At 52.5% G+C, this 22,141-nt stretch overlaps 3 protein-coding genes and 8 non-coding genes across 11 annotated transcripts; 5 read left to right on the top strand and 6 right to left on the bottom strand.

Moving 5' to 3' along the window:
* Positions 1-4,833: 4,833 nt before the first annotated feature.
* On the bottom strand, positions 4,834-4,906 carry TRNAK-UUU (transfer RNA lysine (anticodon UUU)). The gene has a single exon. It is a non-coding gene; the product is annotated as a tRNA-Lys (tRNA).
* Positions 4,907-8,556: 3,650 nt separating this feature from the next.
* Positions 8,557-8,947, top strand: LOC134156310 (histone H2A-IV-like). The gene has a single exon (XM_062604264.1). It carries the CDS (start codon positions 8,558-8,560, stop codon positions 8,945-8,947), a length of 390 nt encoding a protein of 129 aa, XP_062460248.1. The 5' UTR covers position 8,557.
* An 889-nt stretch (positions 8,948-9,836) lies between these two features.
* LOC134156309 (histone H2B 5) lies at positions 9,837-10,299 on the bottom strand. Its single transcript, XM_062604263.1, has one exon. The coding sequence runs from the start codon at positions 10,270-10,272 to the stop codon at positions 9,892-9,894; it is 381 nt and encodes a 126-aa protein (XP_062460247.1). The 5' UTR covers positions 10,273-10,299; the 3' UTR covers positions 9,837-9,891.
* A 586-nt stretch (positions 10,300-10,885) lies between these two features.
* TRNAG-GCC (transfer RNA glycine (anticodon GCC)) lies at positions 10,886-10,956 on the top strand. Its single transcript has one exon. It is a non-coding gene; the product is annotated as a tRNA-Gly (tRNA).
* Positions 10,957-11,083: 127 nt separating this feature from the next.
* On the bottom strand, positions 11,084-11,157 carry TRNAN-GUU (transfer RNA asparagine (anticodon GUU)). Its single transcript has one exon. It is a non-coding gene; the product is annotated as a tRNA-Asn (tRNA).
* Positions 11,158-11,435: 278 nt separating this feature from the next.
* TRNAS-GCU (transfer RNA serine (anticodon GCU)) lies at positions 11,436-11,517 on the bottom strand. The gene has a single exon. It is a non-coding gene; the product is annotated as a tRNA-Ser (tRNA).
* Positions 11,518-11,671: 154 nt separating this feature from the next.
* On the top strand, positions 11,672-11,743 carry TRNAA-CGC (transfer RNA alanine (anticodon CGC)). The gene has a single exon. It is a non-coding gene; the product is annotated as a tRNA-Ala (tRNA).
* Positions 11,744-11,919: 176 nt separating this feature from the next.
* Positions 11,920-11,991, top strand: TRNAM-CAU (transfer RNA methionine (anticodon CAU)). Its single transcript has one exon. It is a non-coding gene; the product is annotated as a tRNA-Met (tRNA).
* A 975-nt stretch (positions 11,992-12,966) lies between these two features.
* Positions 12,967-13,040, top strand: TRNAT-AGU (transfer RNA threonine (anticodon AGU)). Its single transcript has one exon. It is a non-coding gene; the product is annotated as a tRNA-Thr (tRNA).
* Positions 13,041-14,104: 1,064 nt separating this feature from the next.
* TRNAE-CUC (transfer RNA glutamic acid (anticodon CUC)) lies at positions 14,105-14,176 on the bottom strand. Its single transcript has one exon. It is a non-coding gene; the product is annotated as a tRNA-Glu (tRNA).
* A 2,399-nt stretch (positions 14,177-16,575) lies between these two features.
* On the bottom strand, positions 16,576-21,770 carry LOC134156308 (josephin-2-like; the record flags this gene model as incomplete). Its single annotated transcript, XM_062604262.1, has 3 exons — positions 16,576-16,708; positions 19,061-19,273; positions 21,607-21,770. Coding segments are annotated over 3 exons (510 nt in total), but the record flags the coding sequence as incomplete, so codon positions are not given.
* Positions 21,771-22,141: the final 371 nt, after the last annotated feature.

The following is a 22,141-nucleotide window of genomic DNA, read 5'->3' as shown; positions in this document are numbered from 1 at the left end:
AAAAGTGATGGGGGGGGCATTAAAGGGGGTCCTTATGGGGGTTCCCCATAAGAGGGCTTTGAAAGGGCTGGGTTTCAACCCACTCCAATGGAAATAATGGGGGGGGCACCCCAAAAGTGATGGGGGGCACCTAAGGGGGGGGTGGCCGTTAAAGGGGGTCCTTATGGGGGGGTCCCCCCCATAAGGACCCCCTTTAATGCCTCCCCCCCCCCCCCCCCACTTTGGTTGCAGAGCCTGCGGCGTCGAGCAGAGCACAACGTGGAGGCCAAGACGGCGCCGTTCACGGCGGTGCTGAGGCAGCACGGGCTGCTGCTGTGAATAAAGGGGACTGGTTTGGACTGGTTTCAACTGGTTTGGACTGGTTTCAACTGGTTTGGGCTGGTTTCAACTGGTTTGGACTGGTGTGAACTCATTGGAGTTGGTTGGGACTGGTTGGGATTGATGTGAATTGGACTGGTTTCAACTGGTTTGGACTGGTGTGAACTCGGTGGTGTTGGTTGGGACTGGTGTGAATTGGACTGGTTTGAACTGGTTTGGACTGGTGGGAACTCATTGGAATTGGTTGGGACTGGTGTGAATTGGACTGGTTTGAACTGGTTTGGATTGGGGTGAATTGATTTGGACTGGTTTTGAGTGGTGTGAACTCATTGGGGTTGGGACTGGTGTGAATTGGACTGGTTTGAACTGGTTTGGACTGGGGTGAACTCATTGGGGTTGGTTGGGACTGGTGTGAATTGAACTGGTTTGGACTGGTTTGGACTGGGTGGGGTGAATTGATTTCGACTGGTTTGGCCTGGTGTGAACTCATTGGGGTTGGTTGGGACTGGTGTGAATTGGACTGGTTTGAACTGGTTTGGACTGGGGTGAACTCATTTGGACTGGTTTCGAGTGGTGGGGACTCATTGGAGTTGGTTGGGACTGGTTTGGATTGGTTTGAACTGGTTTGGACTGGGGTGAACTCATTGGAATTGGTTGGGACTGGTGTGAATTGGACTGGTTTGAACTGGTTTGGACTGGTGTGAACTCATTGGAGTTGGTTGGGACTGGTGTGAATTGGACTGGTTTGAACTGGTTTGAACTGGTTTGGCCTGGTGTGAACTCACTGGTGTTGGTTGGGACTGGTGTGAATTGGACTGGTTTGAACTGGTTTGGACTGGGGTGAACTCATTGGAGTTGGTTGGGACTGGTGTGAATTGGACTGGTTTGAACTGGTTTGGACTGGTGTGAATTGGACTGGTTTGAACTGGTTTGGACTGGTTTGGATTGGGGTGAATTGATTTGGACTGGTTTCGAGTGGTGTGAACTCATTGGAGTTGGGACTGGTGTGAATTGGACTGGTTTGAACTGGTTTGGACTGGTGTGAACTCACTGGGGTTGGTTGGGACTGGTGTGAATTGGACTGGTTTCAACTGGTTTGAACTGGTTTGGCCTGGGGTGAACTCATTGGGGTTGGTTGGGACTGGTGTGAATTGGACTGGTTTGAACTGGTTTGGACTGGTTTGGATTGGGGTGAATTGATTTGGACTGGTTTCGAGTGGTGTGAACTCATTGGAGTTGGGACTGGTGTGAATTGGACTGGTTTGAACTGGGGTGAACTCATTTGGACTGGTTTCGAGTGGTGTGAACTCTTTGGGGTTGGTTTGAACTGGTTTGGACTGGGGTGAAGTCATTGGAGTTGGGACTGGTGTGAATTGGACTGGTTTGAACTGGTTTGGACTGGTTTGGATTGGGGTGAATTGATTTGGACTGGTGTGAACTCACTGGGGTTGGTTGGGACTGGTGTGAATTGGACTGGTTTGAACTGGTTTGGACTGGTTTGGACTGGGGTGAACTCATTGGAGTTGGTTGGGACTGGTGTGAATTGGACTGGTTTGAACTGGTTTGTACTGGGGTGAACTCATTGGGGTTGTTTGGGACTGGTGTGAATTGGACTGGTTTGAACTGGTTTGGACTGGGGTGAACTCATTGGGGTTGTTTGGGACTGGTGTGAATTGGACTGGTTTGAACTGGTTTGAACTGGTTTGGCCTGGTGTGAACTCCTTGGGGTTGGTTGGGACTGGTGTGAACTGGTTTGAACTGGGGTGAAGTCATTGGAGTTGGGACTGGTGTGAATGGGACTGGTTTGAACTGGTTTGGATTGGGGTGAACTCATTTGGACTGGTTTCGAGTGGTGGGAACTCATTGGGGTTGGTTTGGACTGGTGTGAATGGGACTGGTGCGAACTGGTTTGGACTGGGGTGAAGTCATTGGAGTTGGGACTGGTGTGAATTGGACTGGTTTGAACTGGTTTGCCCTGGGGTGAAGTCGTTTGGACTGGTTTCGAGTGGTGTGAACTCATTGGAATTGGTTGGGACTGGTGTGAATTGGACTGGTTTGAACTGGTTTGGACTGGTTTGGACTGGGGTGAACTCATTGGAGTTGGTTGGGACTGGTGTGAATTGGACTGGTTTGAACTGGGGTGAATTGATTTTGACTGGTTTTGACTGGTGTGAACTCATTGGGGTTGGTTGGGACTGGTGTGAATTGGACTGGTGTGAACTGGTTTGGACTGGGGTGAACTCATTGGAGTTGGGACTGGTGTGAATTGGACTGGTGTGAACTGGTTTGGACTGGGGTGAAGTCATTGGAGTTGGGACTGGTGTGAATTGGACTGGTTTGAACTGGTTTGGACTGGGGTGAATTGATTTGGACTGGTTTCGAGTGGTGTGAACTCATTGGGATTGGTTGGGACTGGTGTGAATTGGACTGGTTTCAACTGGTTTGGACTGGGGTGAACTCATTTGGACTGGTTTCGAGTGTTGTGAACTCATTGGGGTTGGTTTGGACTGGTGTGAACTCATTGGAGTTGGGACTGGTGTGAATTGGACTGGTTTGAACTGGTTTGGACTGGTGTGAACTCACTGGTGTTGGTTGGGACTGGTGTGAATTGGACTGGTTTGAACTGGTTTGGACTGGGGTGAACTCATTGGGGTTGGTTGGGACTGGTGTGAATTGGACTGGTTTGAACTGGTTTGGACTGGGGTGAACTCATTTGGACTGGTTTCGAGTGGTGGGGACTCATTGGAGTTGGTTGGGACTGGTTTGGATTGGTTTGAACTGGTTTGGACTGGTGGGAACTCATTGGAATTGGTTGGGACTGGTGTGAATTGGACTGGTTTGAACTGGTTTGGACTGGTGTGAACTCACTGGGGTTGGTTGGGACTGGTGTGAATTGGACTGGTTTGGACTGGTGTGAACTCGGTGGGGTTGGTTGGGACTGGTGTGAATTGGACTGGTTTGAACTGGTTTGTACTGGGGTGAACTCATTGGGGTTGGTTGGGACTGGTTTGAATTGGACTGGTTTGGACTGGGGTGAATTGATTTGGACTGGTTTCAACTGGTGTGAACTCATTGGGGTTGGTTTGGACTGGTTTGGACTGGTGTGAACTCACTGGGGTTGTTTGGGACTGGTGTGAATTAGACTGGTTTGAACTGGTTTGGACTGGGGTGAACTCATTGGAGTTGGGACTGGTGTGAATTGGACTGGTTTGGATTGGTGTGAACTCATTGGAGTTGTTTGGGACTGGTGTGAATTGGACTGGTTTGAACTGGTTTGGACTGGGGTGAACTCATTTGGACTGGTTTCGAGTGGTGTGAACTCATTGGGGTTGGTTTGGACTGGTTTGGACTGGTGTGAACTCATTGGGGTTGGTTGGGACTGGTGTGAATTGGACTGGTTTGGACTGGGGTGAATTGATTTCGACTGGTTTAGACTGGTGGGAGCTCAATGGGGTTGGTTGGGACTGGTGTGAATTGGACTGGTTTGAACTGGTTTGGACCGGGGTGAACTCGTTTGGACTGGTTTTGAGTGGTGTGAACTCATTGCGGTTGGTTGGGACTGGTTTGGACTGGTGGGAACTCGGTGGTGTTGGTTGGGACTGGTGTGAATTGGACTGGTTTGAACTGGTTTGGACTGGTTTGGACTGGTTTGGACTGGTTTGAACTGGTTTGGACTGGTTTGGACTGGTTTGGACTGGTTTGGACTGGTTTGAACTGGTTTGGACTGGTTTGGACTGGTTTGGACTGATGTGAATTGGTTTGGAATTGTTTTGACTGGTTTGGATTGGTGTGAATTGGTTTTGACTGGTTTGAACTGGTTTGGCCTGGTGTGACCTCATTGGGGTTGGACTGGTTTGAACTGGTGTGAATCGGTTTGGATTGGTGTGAATTGATTTGAACTGGTTTTGACTGGTTTGAACTGATTTGGTTGGTTTGGACTGGTTTAAACTGGTTTGCGCTGGTGTGAATTGGTCTGGAATGGTTTAAACTGGTTTGGATTGGTGTGAATTGGAGTGGTTTGAACTGGTTTGGACTGGTTTGGTGATGTACCCCCCCCATTGAGCCGGGTTCAGAGCTTGGACCCCCAAGTCCCATGCATGCAACCCTGGCCATGAAGTGCCCCAATGGGGCTCAGCACCAGCCCAAATCCTGCCCTTTGGGGGCTATGGGGCTCAACAGGGGTTGGGGGGATTGATTGGGCCCAGCGTTTTGGGGTTTAAAAGGCCGGATTTGGGGCTCAAAAGTGGCGAAATCCTTTAGTATGGGGCCCACAATGAGCCTCAATGGTGGGGTTTGGGGGGGGGGAAGCAGGGACCCAGCCTCATCCCGTGTCCCCCCCCCCCTTTTACCGCTTGAGTTGGTTCGTTCCGGACTCATCCAAGTGAGGCGGTGTGGGGGGGACACGGGACACACTCAGGCCCCAAAACCGCCGGAATTCAGCCCAAAACCCGACCCCAAGGCCCCGTGAAGCGCCAATGGGGGGGCCCCAAAGGGGGGCAAAAGGAGAGCGGCGCTCGCCCGAACAGGGACTTGAACCCTGGACCCTCAGATTAAAAGTCTGATGCTCTGCCGACTGAGCTATCCGGGCTCCTATTGGAGCCCCATAGCTGCCGCCCTATGGGGTGGCGACGGAAAGGGGGGGAAAACGCCCCAAAAAACGGGGGAAAACGGGGAAAAACGCCCCCAAAACGCGGGGAAACGCCCAAAAACGGGTGGAAAACGCCCAAAAACGGGGGGAAAACGCCCCCAAAACGCGGGGAAACACCCAAAAACGGGGGGAAAACGCCCCCAAAACGCGGGGAAACACCCAAAAACGGTGGAAAACGCCCAAAAACGGGGGGAAAACGCCCCCAAAACGCGGGGAAACACCCAAAAACGGTGGAAAACGCCCAAAAACGGGGGGAAAACGCCCCCAAAACGCGGGGAAACACCCAAAAACGGTGGAAAACGCCCAAAAAAGGGGGAAAACGCCCCCAAAACGCCCAAAAACGGTGGAAAACGCCCAAAAACGGGGGGAAAACGCCCCCAAACCGGGCATTTTTCGGGGTACGGAACACGCGGGGGAAGGGGAATTGGGAGCGGACCGGAGTGAGAACCGCGAGCTCGGCGTCGGCTCCCAGTCCGCTGCGGACCAATGGGGTGGCGGCGAAGGGGGTGGAGGCGTGGCCAATAAACGGCGAAAACGGGCGTTTAAACGGTGAAAACGGTGGAAACGGGCGTTTAAACGGTGAAAACGGGCGTGGAAACGGCGAAAACGGGCGTGTAAACGGCGAAAACGGGCGTGTAAACGGTGAAAACGGGCGTTTAAACGGCGAAAACGGGCGTTTAAACGGCGAAAACGGGCGTTTAAATGGCGAAAACGGGCGTTTCAACAGTGAAAACGGGCGTTTAAACGGTGAAAACGGGCGTTTAAACGGCGAAAACGGGCGTGTAAACGGTGCGTGTTTAAGGGTGCCGAGTCCGGATTCAAGCTGTGCCTCGCTGCATAGGGTTAGGGGGGGATAAAGGGTTCTTAAAGCGGTGTTTTAGGGCGTGGAAGGGAACGGGGGCGTTTCTCCTCCACGCAGGAGTAAAGAGGATCAGGTGGGCAGGGTGAATGGGCCTATAATAAAGGTACATCATATAGATAAGGATGTAGTCTATAGGTAAATATAGAGTGATAAAAAGAGGGATAAAAAGTGAAAAAGAGTAGATAAAAAGTAGATAAAAAGAGTAGATAAAAAGAGCAGATAAAAAGTAGATAAAAAGAGTGATAAAAAGTGAAAAAGAGTAGATAAAAAGTAGATAAAAAGAGTGATAAAAAGTGAAAAAGAGTAGATAAAAAGTAGATAAAAAGAGTGATAAACAGAGTAGATAAAAAGAGTGATAAAAAGTGAAAGAGTAGATAAAAAGCAGATAAAAAGAGTGATAAAAAGTGAAAGAGTAGATAAAAAGCAGATAAAAAGAGTGATAAAAAGAGTAGATAAAAAGTGGATAAAAAGAGTGATAAAAAGTGAAAAAGAGTAGATAAAAAGAGTGATAAAAAGTAGATAAAAAGTAGATAAAAAGTAGATAAAAAGTAGATAAAAAGTAGATAAAAAGTAGATAAAAAGTAGATAAAAAGTAGATAAAAAGTGTGATAAAAAGAGTGATAAAAAGAGTAGATAAAAAGTGGATAAAAAGAGTGATAAAAAGTGAAAAAGAGTAGATAAAAAGAGTGATAAAAAGAGTGATAAAAAGTAGATAAAAAGTAGATAAAAAGTAGATAAAAAGTAGATAAAAAGTAGATAAAAAGTAGATAAAAAGTGTGATAAAAAGTGTGATAAAAAGAGTGATAAAAAGAGCAGATAAAAAGTAGATAAAAAGAGTGATAAACAGTGAAAAAGAGTAGATAAAAAGAGTGGATTTTCACGTTAAAATGATTATACAGAGCCATGGAAATTGCTCTATCTGAAAAGTTTTCGAATCAAGAGTAGACTTCTGTATATTAAAAGAATGCTGTAACTTCGCTTTGGTAGCCTCAGCACTAAAACTAACATAACAACGAGAAGGATACAGGATGCCTGGCCTAAAACCTTGTCGTTTAGAACAGGGAAAGCTTTGTCTAACGGTGCATCTTGATGATACAGACGTTCATTCTTCTCTTTAGAAAGAAAAGGAGCAGGAAATAGAGTCATATTTGCAAACATAACAAGTTTCTACTTTAAGATCCATAAAACCAGCTTGAGCTTTGGATAGGAGCCGAAACCCCATTGAGTCTGCGTTCCTCGCGGTGATGAAGAGGAACACCAAGCCTTCCTCCTCACGATCCCCCCTAACCACAGCCACCAGGAGGCACCGCTCGAACGCGTATGTATTAGCAGGGAAACGATCTCGTGTTTAGGCGATCGTTTCCACAACCTCCCTGGTTCAAGTTTAAGTGGTAACCTCTTGTGTTCCAGTTTGGACCCGTTACCCCTTGTCCTATCATTGTTTGCCACTGAGTAGAGCCTGGCTCCATCCTCGTGACACTCCCACTTTATATATTTATAGACACTAATAAGGTCACCTCTTCTCTAAACTATAGAGACCCAGCTCCCTCAGTCTTTCCTCATAAGGGAGATGCTCCACTCCCTTAATCATCTTCGTTGCCCTTCGCTGGACTCTCTCCAGCAGCTCCCTGTCCTTCTTGAACTGAGGGGCCCAGAACTGGACACAATATTCCAGATGGGGTCTCACCAGGGCAGAGTAGAGGGGAAGGAGGACCTCTCTCGACCTTCTAATACACCCCAGGATGCCATAGGCCTTCTTAGACACAAGGGCACAGTGTTGGCTCATGGTCATCCTGTCGTCCCCAGGTCCCTCTCCCCTACACTGCTCTCTAACAGGTCATTCCCCAACCTATACTGGAACCTGGGGTTGTTCCTGCCCAGATGCAGGACTCTACACTTCCCCTTGTTATATTTCATCCCGTTATTCCCTGCCCAACTCTCCAGCCTGGCCAGGTCTCGCTGGATGGCAGCACAGCCTTCTGGCGTGTCAGCCACTCCTCCCAGCTTAGTGTCATCAGCAAACTTGCTGATAGTACACTCAATTCCCTCGTCTAAATCGTTGATGAATATATTAAATAATACCGGTCCCAGTACTGACCCTCGAGGCACTCCACTAGTTAGAGGTCTCCAACTAGACTCAGCCCCATAGACTACAACTCTCTGGCTTCTCTTCTTCAGCCAGTTCGCAGTCCACCTCACTACCTGATCACCCAGACCACACTTCCTCCATTGAGCCGTGAGGATGCTGTGGGAGACTGTGTCAAATGCTTTGCTGAAGTCAAGGCAGACCACATCCACCGCGTTATTTCCTCATAAAAGGCTAAGAGATTGGTCAAACATGATTTCCCCCTGGTGAATATATATATATATATATGGACTATAAACGAACTGAGTGGCAAACCTCCGTTACAACTCTAACAAATGGAGTCAATCAAAGGCGGCTGTAAACGACCCCATCTCCGTGTGTGAAGCAAGGGGAGGGGAGCGCACCCCATAACCCGGTACCGGAATAAAACCCGCTCTGCCCGGAGCCCCGACCCCACAACGCTGCCTTTCCCCTTCGGCTCCATAGCAATGAAGCGGCTCCAAAGCGCACCCTGCCATTGGTCAGGAGACGGCGGTTTTCTATTGGTTGTGAGTGTTTGACCAATCACAACGCGCCGTTTGGAGCCGAGAGAGGGTATAAATAGACGCGGCGGAGCGGTGCTGGGAGCAGTTGTAGAGCGGCGATGTCGGGGAGGGGGAAGCAGGGCGGTAAGAACCGCGCTAAGGCCAAGTCGCGCTCGTCCCGAGCCGGCCTCCAGTTCCCCGTAGGCCGCGTTCACCGCTTGCTTCGTAAGGGCAACTACGCGGAGCGGGTGGGCGCCGGCGCTCCGGTTTATTTAGCGGCCGTGATGGAGTATTTGACGGCCGAGATCTTAGAGCTGGCCGGCAACGCGGCTCGGGACAACAAGAAAACGCGTATCATCCCCCGGCACTTGCAGCTCGCCGTGCGAAACGACGAGGAGCTCAACAAGCTGCTGGGCGGCGTTACCATCGCCCAGGGCGGAGTGTTGCCCAACATCCAGGCCGTGCTGCTACCCAAGAAGAGCGACAGCCACAAGGCCAAGGGCAAGTGAAAAGGGAGGGCGGGCGAGGGGAGCCCCGACGGGGTTTGAGTTCGCTTTTGGTGGCCTCGGTTTATCGTTTCTTTAACCCAAAGGCTCTTTTCAGAGCCACCCAAAGCGTCCGGAAAAGGGCTGCAATACACCTCAACCTTCATATATGCAAATAAAAGGCTCCAATCCGCGATCGCTCATTGGCTGGGGAGGAACAGCTAAACGCTGCTAATGGAGACAGCCGCTCCAAACGCAGCACGGTGATTGGCGGCGGGTGTGTTTGCTCAGACAACGAACGCGCGCGGTTTGGAGCCGGCTGCGGCACGACCAGGAAGGGAAATGAATGCACCGCTCGGTCGCTAAAGGGTGGAATAAAAGGGGTTATCGGGTTAATTTTGCCCCCAAAAGCGGCCTCAAACACCCGTCAACACCATAACCAAACTTAGCTTTGTTTTTACGACTTTAACGTCTATAGTAGCACTAAATAAAGACTTAACGGAACAAAACCCACCTACAGAGCCGAACCGCTGCGGTCCCGGGCGCTCCGCAAACGAACGAGCCCCTCGCCCCCCACCACTGACAATGCCCGCTGCTGCCTCAACCCCAGGGTTTATATAGCCCCGCGACGGACCTGAGTGGGAACCGCGCTTCGCTTCCCCCTCCGCTTTGAAGTCCGCGCTCATCCAATCAGAGAGCGGCAACGGTTTGAAGCGGCCGCGCAAGCGAAGGTGACCGGGGCTGGCTCGGAGCGGCCGGGATTTAGGTGGAAAAAGCTCGGTTTTGGTTAAAAAGCAGCGGAACCATGCCTTTTAAAGGCAAGATTTAAAGCGTTCGTTGCCGTTGCGCATACACGGCTCATCTCCCTAAAAGCTCCAAGAGCGCAGCGCTTATCAGCTCTTAACAGGATCAAGTGGGTGGCTCTGAAAAGAGCCGTTGGGTTGTAGTCGCTCCGACCGCGGCCGCTGTTACTTGGAGCTGGTGTATTTGGTGACAGCCTTGGTGCCCTCGGAAACGGCGTGCTTGGCCAGCTCGCCGGGCAACAGGAGCCTCACGGCGGTCTGGATCTCCCTCGAGGTGATGGTGGAGCGCTTGTTGTAGTGCGCCAAGCGCGACGCTTCGCCGGCGATGCGCTCGAAGATGTCGTTGACGAAGGAGTTCATGATGCCCATGGCTTTAGAAGAGATGCCGGTGTCCGGGTGGACCTGCTTCAGCACCTTATACACGTAGATGGAGTAACTCTCCTTCCTGCTGCGACGCCGCTTCTTGTCACCCTTCTTCTGCGTCTTTGTCACCGCCTTCTTAGAGCCTTTCTTAGGCGCTGGAGCGGATTTGGCCGGCTCGGGCATTGCGCTGCTGCTCCGGTCACTCTTAAACGAGACTAAACCGAGTAAGGACGACAGCCCCGCTGCGCCGCTTTTATAGCGGCGTTATGCAAATGAGGCATCAGAAAAACGCGCGTTCCCATTGGCTGAGACAGCCGGCAGTTCGCTTTGCGGAGCGACCGTGCTCATGCAAATACGCCGGCTCCAGAATGCGGCTTCTGATTGGTCAGCGAGTGCCTGCCAAGGGGAAGCGTGCTCGGCCAATCACATCGCGCCGTTTGGATCCGGCCGAGCTCAGCCTGGACCCCGGTTCTGATGGGTCAGTGAGCGCTCGCTCATTGCACAGCCTCTCAGCCAATCAGATCGCGCCGTTTGGATCCGGGGCTGTGCATCACGTTGGGTGCTCGACCCCACTTATTAATTAGAAGGGCCTCTAATTAATGCTACTTAAGCCGGCCCGGTTGATTAGCACGGGTTCCTCCGTCGTAAGTAATACGTCATAACACGTCATAATATGTGGTTTTGGGGTGAATCACCTTAGTTTTGGGTCGTAAGTAATACGTCATAATACATCATAATATGTGGTTTTGGGGTGAATCACCTTATTTTTGGGGCTCCCGAGGCGCTCTCAGCGGGAGCATTGGTGGTTCAGTGGTAGAATTCTCGCCTGCCACGCGGGAGGCCCGGGTTCGATTCCCGGCCAATGCAAAGCTTCCATTTTCCTTCTCAACCCTCTTGTTTTTAGCCGTTTCCAGCCTTTTTCCACTCAAAACGCAACCGCCTCAACCAATGCTCCGGTGGAGGAAAAACAAAAAAGGTTAAAGGACAAAGCCCCCGTCCCTGGGTGGGCTCGAACCACCAACCTTTCGGTTAACAGCCGAACGCGCTAACCGATTGCGCCACAGAGACCCGCGTTGCCGTCCACCCCCCCCCGCAGCCTCTCCCCACCATAACCCCCCCCCTCTTTCCCCATTCACCCCCAAACCCGGAGCCTTTTTGGGGGGCAAAACGGAAAAGGGGGTCCCCAACCCCCCTTTGGGTAAAGGGCAAAGCGCACCCCGAAGTGTCAATGAGGAACGGAGCAAAAGAAGAGCCCCGAGGATCCATTGGGGTGCGGCGAAAAGTGTGGGGGGAAGATTGGGAATAGGGAAACGATGGGAAGGAGAAGAGGGAAAAACGAAGCGCCCCGACGAGGATGGGATTCGAACCCACGCGTGCAGAGCACAATGGATTAGCAGTCCATCGCCTTAACCACTCGGCCACCTCGTCCGACGGCGGCGGGGCTCCGCCGAGGCGCCATGGCGCGCCGTCAAGGCGGGGCTGGGCGGGGCCTCGGGGCGGTGGGCGCGCCAAGAGAGGCGGTGGGCGCGCCAAGAGCGGCGGTGGGCGCGCCAAGAGCGGCGGTGGGCGCGGGGCGCGCCGAGGGGATGTAGCTCAGTGGTAGAGCGCATGCTTCGCATGTATGAGGCCCCGGGTTCGATCCCCGGCATCTCCACGTGTGTATTGTTTAGCATCCTCATCATCCCCCCCCCGAACTTCCTTTTGGGGTGAAATAAAAGCTTTTAGGGAAAAGGGAAAGCTCCAGATCCCTGTTTTTCCACCTCCCTCAATAAGGGAGAGGGCCCGCAACTCCCCTTAGTTGGGATGAAGGAGAAAGTAGAGACCAACAGCAGCAGAGTGGCGCAGCGGAAGCGTGCTGGGCCCATAACCCAGAGGTCGATGGATCGAAACCATCCTCTGCTAGCTTCCTTTTTTTCCCCCCTCTTCCTACGGCTTTCTTATACCCTCTCCTGTCGCACAACAACGCTCCCGAAGCGCACAAGGAGCTGCCCTCCTCACAAAGTCCATCAGGGCGCCCGGAGGAGCTCGATTTAACTCCCGGGGCAATCAGATCGCACCGGGATAGCTTCACAGGTCTTCTCCTTCCCATTAGGATCCCCCCATCCTGCGCGGCGATTCCCGACTACAAGCCCCATAGGGGCTTAACAAAGCCTCCCCCCATAGCAACGCGTACCAAAGGCTCCCACAAGGAGCACCTAAACCCAAAGCACCCCAGCACCGCGCCCAGAAGACAAAAAACGCGCCAAATCCCGCCCTTTTCGCGCTAAAAACCCCTCTTTTCGCGCTATAAACCCCCTCTTTTCGCGCTAAAACCCCCTCTAGGTTTAAACTGCCGAGCCGCGTTCTGATTGGTGGGTGGGAGCAGCGATGCGATTGGTGGGTGGGGAAGAGCACGTAGTTCCCACTCAGGTCCGCCATGAGCCTATATAAACCCCCGCCGCGCTCATGCTGTGGCGTAGTGTGGATGGAGCGCGTTGGGTGCGTGCGTGATTAACGCTGTCGCAGTGCTCGTTTATCTGCGTTTAATTAACGCTGTGGTTTTAATTGAAGGCTCTGCGGGGTTAATACCGGAGGTTGAAGGCAGGGAGCGTTCTAAGGTCGTGTGTGGGACGGGTGAGGCTTAGCTCGGTTTAAGGGCGTCGGGAAAAGCTCCCAAAAGGGGCGAGAAAGGGTGAAAATAGAGTTAAAAAAGAGCTATTTTCAGCCTGCCCGTCGGGGAACCGAGTCCCGCTTCCCCCCCCCCAGGTGCTCCCCACTGTGCTAACGAGGAAGGGGCCGATGTGGGGCGCTCCCCCCAATATCGGTGGGTCCGGTTGCTCCCCCGTTGGGGGGCGGAAGACGCGGAGATGGGGGGCGCGGGCGGGTGCTGGGACACGCGGCGCCGTGGCTTAGTTGGTTAAAGCGCCTGTCTAGTAAACAGGAGATCCTGGGTTCGAATCCCAGCGGTGCCTCTGCTCTGTCGCTTGATATCGCGATAAGGGTGTGATATTTTGGTTTGTTTTTTTTCTTGTGTGATTTACCTTTATTTTGTTAGTTTTAAAGCCTTTCATGCAATGCGGGGGAATCGCGATAGGGCTGTGATATTTTTGTGTTTTTTTGTGTGATTTACCTTTATTTTGTTAGTTTTAAAGCCTTTCATCAATGCATAGGGGTGTGATATTTTGGGTGTTGTTTTTTTCTTGTGTGATTTACCTTTATTTTGGTAGTTTTAAAGCCTTTCATCAATGCGGGGGGAACCCAGGAGGTCCTGGATTCGAATCCCTGCAGTGCCTCTGCTCTGTCGCTTGATATCGCGATAGGGCTGTGATATTTTTGTGGGGTTTTTTGTGTGATTTACCTTTATTTTGTTAGTTTTAAAACCTTTTACAATGCGGAGGGATCCCAGGAGATCCTGGATTCGAATCCCAGCGCACGGTGCCTCTGCTCTGTCGCTTGATATCGCGATAGGGGTGTGATATTTTGTTGGTTTTCTTTTTTCTTGTGTGATTTACCTTTATTTTGTTAATTTTAAAGCCTCTTACAATGCTGGGGGAACCCAGGAGATGCTGGGTTCGAACCCCAAGTGTGCCTCTGCTCTGTCGCTTGATATCGCGATAGGGCTGTGATATTTTGTTGGTTTTCTTTTTTTCTTGTGTGATTTACCTTTATTTTGGTAGTTTTAAAACCTTTTACAATGCGGGGGGAACCCAGGATCTCCTGGATTCGAATCCCAACGCACGGTGCCTCTGCTCTGTCGCTTGATATCGCGATAGGGGTGTGATATTTTGTTGGTTTTCTTTTTTCTTGTGTGATTTACCTTTATTTTGTTAGTTTTAAAGCCTTTCATCAATGCGGGGGGAACCCAGATCCTGGGTTCGAATCCCAGCGCACGGTGCCTCTGCTCTGTCGCTTGATATCGCGATAGGGCTGTGATATTTTTGTGTTTTTTTTGTGTGATTTACCTTTATTTTGTTAGTTTTAAAGCCTTTCATCAATGCGGAGGGAAGAGAAAAAGGGAAGGGGAAAAAAAAGCATCTTCCCTGACCGGGAATCGAACCCGGGCCGCGGCGGTGAGAGCGCCGAATCCTAACCACTAGACCACCAGGGAGCGCTTGAGACAGCGCCTACCCGCTGCCGCCTTCGGCTTCAAGCCGGATCCAAACGGCGCGCAGCCATTGGCTGAAAGTTCAGCCCACGAACCAATCAGCGTGCGCGCTTTGGATCCGGCCCGGCGGAGGGCTTTTGTGGCTCTCTCCTCGTCCTCGTGTGGGGCTGCTTTGTATTACCCACGGGAAGCACGGGTTTGGGGTTAGTTTTGGGGATTTTGGGTCAGTTTGGGGGGGTTTTGGGTCAGTTTGGGGGGGTTTGGGGTCAGTTTGGGTGATTTGGGGTCAGCTTGTGGGGGTTTGTGGGGGTTTGAGGTCAGTTTCGGGGATTTGGGGTCAGTTTGGGGGGGTTTGGGGTCAGTTTGGGGGATTTTGGGGTCAGTTTGGGGGATTTGGGGCTCAGTTTGGGTGATTTGGGCTCAGTTTGGGGGATTTTGGGTCAGTTTGGGGGATTTGGGGTCAGTTTGGGGGATTTGGAGTCAGTTTGGGGGATTTTGGGGTCAGTTTGGGGGATTTGGGGGTCAGTTTGGGGGAGTTGGGGTCAGTTTGGGGGATTTGGGGTCAGTTTGGGGGATTTTGGGGTCAGTTTGCTGGGGTTTGGGGTCAGTTTGCTCGGGTTTGGGGTCAGTTTGGGGGATTTTGGGGTCAGTTTGGGGGATTTTGGGGTCAGTTTGGGGGATTTTGGGTCAGTTTGGGGGGGGTTTGGGGTCAGTTTGCGGGGGTTTGGGGCTCTGGGGGATTTGGGTTCAGTTTGGAGGATTTGGGGTCAGTTTGTGGGGGTTTGGGGTCAGTTTGGGGGATTTGGGTTCAGTTTGTGGGGGTTTGTGGGGGTTTGGGTCAGTTTGGGGGATTTGGGGTCAGTTTGGGGGATTTGGGGGTCAGTTTGTTGGGGTTTGGGGTCAGTTTGGGGGATTTGGGGTCAGTTTGGGGGGGTTTGGGGTCAGTTTGGGGGATTTTGGGTCACTTTGGGGGATTTGGGGGTCAGTTTGGGGGATTTGGGGTCAGTTTGGGGGGGGTTTGGGGTCAGTTTGGGGGATTTTGGGGTCAGTTTGGGGGGGTTTGGGGTCAGTTTGGGGGGGTTTGGGTCAGTTTGGGGGATTTTGGGGTCAGTTTGGGGGGGTTTGGGGTCAGTTTGGGGGATTTGGGGTCAGTTTGTGGGGGTTTGGGGCTCTGTTTGGGTGATTTGGGGTCAGTTTGTGGGGGTTTGGGGCTCTGGGGGATTTGGGGTCAGTTTGGGAGATTTTGGGTCAGTTTGGGGGATTTGGGGTCAGTTTGTGGGGGTTTGGGGTCAGTTTGGGGGGGGTTGGGCTCAGTTTGGGGGGGTTTGGGGCTCAGTTTGGGGGGGTTTGGGGTCAGTTTGGGGGATTTGGGGTCACTTCGGGGGACTTGGGGCTCAGTTTGGGTGATTTTGGGGCTCAGTTTGGGGGATTTGGGGTCAGTTTGGGGGATTTGGAGTCAGTTTGGGGGGATTTGGGTCACTTTGGGGGATTTGGGGGTCAGTTTGGGTGATTTTGGGGTCAGTTTGTGGGGGTTTGGGGCTCTGGGGGATTTTGGGGTCAGTTTGGGGGAGTTTGGGGTCAGTTTGGGGGATTTGGGGTCAGTTTGTGGGGGTTTGGGGCTCAGTGTGGGTGATTTCGGGCTCAGTTTGGGTGATCTCAGGTTCAATTTGGGTGATTTTCGGCTCACTTTGGGTGATTTCAGGTTTAATTTGGGTGATTTCAGTTCAGTTTGGGTGGTTTGGGGTTCATTTTGGGTGATTTGGGGCTCAGTTTGGGTGATTTCAGGTTCATTTTGGGTCATTTGGGGCTCAGTTCAGGTGATTTCAGTTTTAATTTGGGTGATTTTGGGCTCAGGGTGATTTCAGGTTTGAGTGATCTCAGGTTCATTTTGGGTGATTTCAGGTTTAATTTGGGTGATTTCGGGCTCAGTTCGGGTGATTTCAGGCTTAATTTGGGTGATTTCGGTTAATTTTGGGTGATTTCAGGTTTAATTTGGGTGATTTCGGTTCATTTTGGGTGATTTCAGGCTCATTTCAGGTGATTTCAGGTTTAATTTGGGTGATTTCAGGTTTAATTTGGGTGTTTTCAGGTTTAATTTGGGTGATTTTGGTTCATTTTGGGTGATTTCGGTTCCTTTCGGGTGATTTCAGGTTTAATTTGGGTGATTTCAGGTTTAATTTGGGTGATTTCAGGTTTAATTTGGGTGATTTCGGTTCCTTTCGGGTGATTTCAGGTTTAATTTGGGTGATTTCAGGCTCACTTTGGGTGATTTCAGGTTTAATTTGGGTGATTTTGGTTCATTTTGGATGATTTCAGGCTCACTTTGGGGCAGTTTCCCCCCGGAGCCCCCCCTCCCGTGCACCCAAGGCCCCGCAGCAGACACCCACGGGCTGGGAGCAGCTTTAATCCCGTTCCCGGTGCCCGTTGGGGCCCCCCCCGTGGGTGCTGAGCCAGGCCCCGGCCTCCTCCACGTCGCGGGGAACCACCAGGAAGAGCTCGGAGAGGCCTCGGGAGAGGAAATCCCGCAGGAAAGCCCTGGAATGGGAGGGGGAGGTGAGGAATTGGGGAGGGGGGGATGCAGATGGGGGATGGGGATGTGGGATGAGGGTGCAGGATGAGGGATGGGGATGCGGGATGCAGGATGGGGATGCAGGATGAGGGATGAGGATGAGGATGGGGATGGGGATGCAGGATGGGGATGTGGGATGCAGGATGGGGATGTGGGATACAGGATGAGGATGCATGATGAGGGATGGGGATGTGGGATGCGGGCTGGGGATACAGGATGTGAGGTGCGGGATGTGGGATGAGGATGTGGGATGACGGATGAGGATGTGGATGAGGGATGTGGATGTGGATGAGGATGCAGGATGAGGGATGGGGATGCGGGATGCAGGCTGAGGATACAGGATGTGAGGTGCGGGATGTAGGATGAGGATGTGGGATGACAGATGAGGATGCAGGATGTGGGATGCAGGATGAGGGATGAGGATGTGGATGAGGGATGAGGATGCAGATGTGGATGTGGGATGAGGATGCAGGATGAGGGATGAGGATGTGGGATGCAGGATGTGGGATGTGGATGCAGATGTGGATGAGGATGCGGGATGCAGGATGAGGGATGGGGATGCGGGATGCAGGATGGGGATGCGGGATGCAGGATGGGGATGCGGGATGCAGGATGGGGATGCAGGATGCAGGATATGGATGCAGATGTGGATGAGGATGCGGGATGCAGGATGAGGGATGGGGATGCGGGATGCGGGCTGAGGATACAGGATGTGAGGTGCGGGATGTGGGATGACAGATGAGGATGCAGGATGTGGGATGCGGGCTGAGGATACAGGATGTGCGATGCAGGATGAGGGATGAGGATGAGGATGCAGATGTGGATGTGGGATGAGGATGCAGGATGAGGGATGAGGATGAGGATGCAGATGTGGATGTGGGATGAGGATGCAGGATGAGGGATGAGGATGAGGATGCAGATGTGGATGTGGGATGAGGATGTGGATGTGGGATGAGGATGCAGGATGAGGGATGAGGATGAGGATGCGGGGTGAGGATGCAGATGTGGATGTGGGATGCAGAAGTGGGATGAGGATGCAGATGTGGATGTGGGATGAGAATGCAGGATGAGGATGTGGATGTGGGATGAGGATGCAGGATGAGGGATGATGATGCAGATGTGGATGCAGGATGAGGATGCAGATGTGGATGTGGGATGCAGAAGTGGGATGAGGATGTGGATGCGGGATGAGAATACAGGATGTGAGGTGCAGAATGTGGATGCAGGATGCAGAAGTGGGATGAGGATGCAGGATGAGGATGTGGATGCAGGATGTGGGATGAGGGATGGAGGATGTTGATGCAGGATGAGGATGCAGGATGCAGATGTAGATGTGGGATGAGGATGCGGGATGAGGGATGAGGATGTGGATGCGGGATGAGGATGCGGGATGCAGAAGTGGGATGAGGATGCAGGATGTAGGATGGGGATGTGGGATGCGGATGTGGATGCAGAATGAGGATGCAGATGTGGATGCAGGATGAGGATGCAGATGAGGATGCAGATGCAGGATGAGGATGTGGGATGAGGATGTGGATGCGGGATGAGGATGCAGGATGTGGACGTGTGATGTGAGTGCAGGATGAGGATGCAGATGCGGGATGTGGATGTGGGATGAGGATGCAGGATGTGGGATGCAGAATGAGGATGCAGATGTGGATGCAGAATAAGGATGAGGATGTGGGATGTGGATGCGGGATGGGGATGTGGGATGCGGGATGAGGATGTGGATGAAGGATGAGGATGCAGATGTGGATGCGGGATGTGGATGTGGGATGCAGAAGTGGGATGAGGATGTGGATGCGGGATGAGGATACAGGATGTGAGGTGCAGGATGTGGACATGTGATGTGGATGCAGGATGAGGATGAGGATGGGGGATGTGGATGTGGGATGAGGATGGGGGATGTGGATGTGGGATGAGGATGGGGATGCAGGATGAGGATACAGGATGTGGACGTGTGATGTGGATGCAGGATGAGGATGTGGGATGTGGATGTGAGATGGGGATGCGGGATGAGGATGCAGATGCAGGATGTGGGATGTGGGTGCAGGATGAGGATGCAGATGCGGGATGAGGATGTGGGATGAGGATGCAGGATGAGGATGTGGGATGGGGATGCAGGATGAGGATGTGGGATGGGGATGCAGGATGTGGACGTGTGATGAGGATGCAGGATGAGGATGCGGGATGCAGGATGAGGATGGGGATGCAGGATGGGGATGCAGGATGAGGATGGGGATGCAGGATGAGGATGCAGGATCCAGATGCAGGACGCAGGAGCTGTGGTACCCAACACCATCCCCCCCAAGCCCTACCTGAGCTCCTCCTCGCCTCCGATGGGCTCGGGGTGCGGGAGCTTGGAGTCCAGGTTGTAATAAACACCCTGGAAGCAGCGCAGGGAGAGCCAGTGCTGGCGGCGGAGCGGGGCCGGCACCGGGATCGGGATCGGGATCAGCCCCAGGAGAGGCCCCGCGGGGACGTTGAGGATGAAGCCGAAGATGTTGGGGAGCACCAAGAGCTCCAAGGGTCTGTGGGGATGGAATGGGGGGGGATTGAAGGGGGTTGGGGCATTGGAAGGGGTGGGGGAGATGGGGGAGGGTTTATGGGGGGGTCTGGGGTGGTTTTGGGGTTCTTTTGGGTGGTTTTGGGGTGGTTTTGGGGGTTCTTTTGGGTGGTTTTGGGGTGGTTTTGGGGGTTCTTTTGGGTGGTTTTGGGGTTCTTTTGGGTGGTTTTGGGGTGGTTTTGGGGGTTCTTTTGGGTGGATTTTGGGGTGGTTTTAGGGTTCTTTTGGGTGGTTTTGGGGTGGTTTTAGGGTTCTTTTGGGTGGTTTTGGGGGTTCTTTTGGGTGGTTTTGGGTGTAGTGGCGTGGTTTTGGGGTGGTTTTGGGTGGATTTTGGGGGGGTGTTGGATTTTGGGGGGAATTGAAGGGGTTTGGGGCATTGGAAGGGTTGGGGGGGATGGGGGAGGGTTTATGGGGGGGTCTGGGGTGGTTTTGGGGTTCTTTTGGGTGGTTTTGGGGTGGTTTTGGGGGTTCTTTTGGGTGGATTTGGGGGTGGTATTGGGTGGTTTTGGGGTTCTTTTGGGTGGATTTTGGGGTAGTGGGGTGGTTTTGGGGATGTTTTTGGGGTGGGTTTGATTGTGGGGTTCTTCTGGGGTAGTTGGGTGGTTTTGGAGTGTTTCTGGGGTGATTTTGGGTGGTTTCAGGGTGGTTTGGGGGTTATTTTGGGGTGTTTGGGGGTGATTTAGGGCTGGTTTGGGGTCATTTTGGGTCATTTGGGGTCATTTTGGCCTGTTTTGGGGTCGTTTTGGGCTGGTTTTGGGGTCATTTGGGGCTGGTTTTGGTGTCGTTTTGGGCTGGTTTTGGGTTCGTTTTGGGCTGGTTTTGGGGTGATATGGGGCTGGTTTTGGGTTCGTTTTGGGCTGGTTTGGGGGTGATTTCGGGCTGGTTTTGGGTTCGTTTTGGGCTGGTTTTGGGGTGATTTGGGGCTGGTTTTGGGGTGATTTGGGGCTGGTTTTGGGGTCGTTTTGGGCTGGTTTGGGGGTGATTTCGGGCTGGTTTTGGGTTCGTTTTGGGCTGGTTTTGGGGTGATTTGGGGCTGGTTTTGGGGTGATTTGGGGCTGGTTTTGGGGTCGTTTTGGGCTGGTTTGGGGGTGATTTGGGGCTGGTTTTGGGGTCATTTGGGGTTGGTTTTGCGTCATTTTGGGCTGGTTTCAGGGTCATTTGGGTTGGTTTTGGGGTGGTTTGTGGTTGGTTTTGGGGTCATTTCGGGCTGGTTTTAGGGTGACTTTGGGTTGGTTTTGGGGCTGGTTTCAGGGTGATTTTGGGCTGGTTTTGGGGTGATTTGGGGCTGGTTTGGGGGTCATTTCGGGCTGGTTTTGGGATCGTTTTGGGCTGGTTTCAGGGTGACTTTGGGTTGGTTTTGGGGCTGGTTTCAGGGTGACTTGGTTGGTTTTGGGGCTCGTTTCAGGGTGATTTGGGTGCTGGTTTTGGGGTGATATGGGGCTGGTTTTGGGGTCGTTTTGGGCTGGTTTTGGGGTCGTTTCGGGCTGGTTTCAGGGTGACTTTGGGTTGGTTTTGGGGCTGGTTTCAGGGTGATTTGGGGCTGGTTTTGGGGTCGTTTTGGGCTGGTTTGGGGGTGATTTTGGGCTGGTTTTGGGGTCATTTCGGGCTGGTTTTGGGGTGATTTGGGGCTGGTTTCAGGGTTGGTTTGGGGGCTGGTTTTTGGGGTCATTTCGGGCTGGTTTTGGGTTCGTTTTGGGCTGGTTTTGGGGTCATTTGGGGCTGGTTTTGGTGTCGTTTTGGGCTGGTTTTGGGTTCGTTTTGGGCTGGTTTTGGGGTGATTTGGGGCTGGTTTTGGGGTCGTTTGGGGCTGGTTTTGGGGTCATTTCGGGCTGGTTTTGGGGTGATTTGGGGCTGGTTTCAGGGTTGGTTTTGGGGCTGGTTTTTGGGGTCATTTCGGGCTGGTTTTAGGGTCATTTCGGGCTGGTTTTGGGTTCGTTTTGGGCTGGTTTTGGGGTCATTTGGGGCTGGTTTTGGTGTCGTTTTGGGCTGGTTTTGGGTTCGTTTTGGGCTGGTTTTGGGGTGATATGGGGCTGGTTTTGGGTTCGTTTTGGGCTGGTTTGGGCTGGTTTTGGGGTTTTGGGCTGGTTTTGGGGTGATTTGGGGCTGGTTTTGGGGTGATTTGGGGCTGGTTTCAGGGTGACTTGGTTGGTTTTGGGGCTGGTTTCAGGGTGAGTTGGAGCTGGTTTTGGGGTGATTTGGGGCTGGTTTTGGGGTGATTTGGGGCTGGTTTTGGGGTCGTTTTGGGCTGGTTTGGGGGTGATTTGGGGCTGGTTTTGGGGTCATTTCCCCCCCTCTCACCTCCTCTTGTCCCACCAGAGCACCGCCAGCCCCTGCCCCTGCAGCGCCGCCATCAGCACGTTCACGTCGTAGTTCCCCAGGAGGCTGCGGTGCGGGTTCAGCCACGCGCCGGGGGCCAACCTGAGCCCAAACCCCCCCAGAACAGTCAAAAACACGGAAAAGACCTCAAAAAACGTGGAAAACACCCCCAGAAACGTGGAAAACACCCCAAAAAACACAGAAAACACCCCCAGAAACGTGGAAAACACCCCAAAAAACACAGAAAACACCCCCAGAAACATGGAAAACACCCCAAAAAACGCAGAAAACACCCCCAGAAACGTGGAAAACACCCCCAAAAACACGGAAAACACCCCCAAAAACGTGGAAAACACCCAAAAAATTGTGGAAAACACCCCCAGAAACGTGGAAAACACCCCCAAAAACACGGAAAACACCCCCAGAAACGTGGAAAACACCCAAAAAAACACAGAAAACACCCCCAAAAAGTGGAAAACACCCCCAAAACGCCCCCCAACGCCCCCAAACCGCCCCT

The sequence above is a fragment of the Pezoporus occidentalis genome, unplaced genomic scaffold (assembly GCF_034315485.1).
Source record: "Pezoporus occidentalis ecotype Australia unplaced genomic scaffold, CSIRO_AGI_Poc_V1 ctg840, whole genome shotgun sequence".
NCBI lineage: Eukaryota > Metazoa > Chordata > Aves > Psittaciformes > Psittacidae > Pezoporus > Pezoporus occidentalis.
Note: the sequence above shows the minus strand (reverse complement) of the source record. Positions and strands in the feature narration are given on the sequence as shown.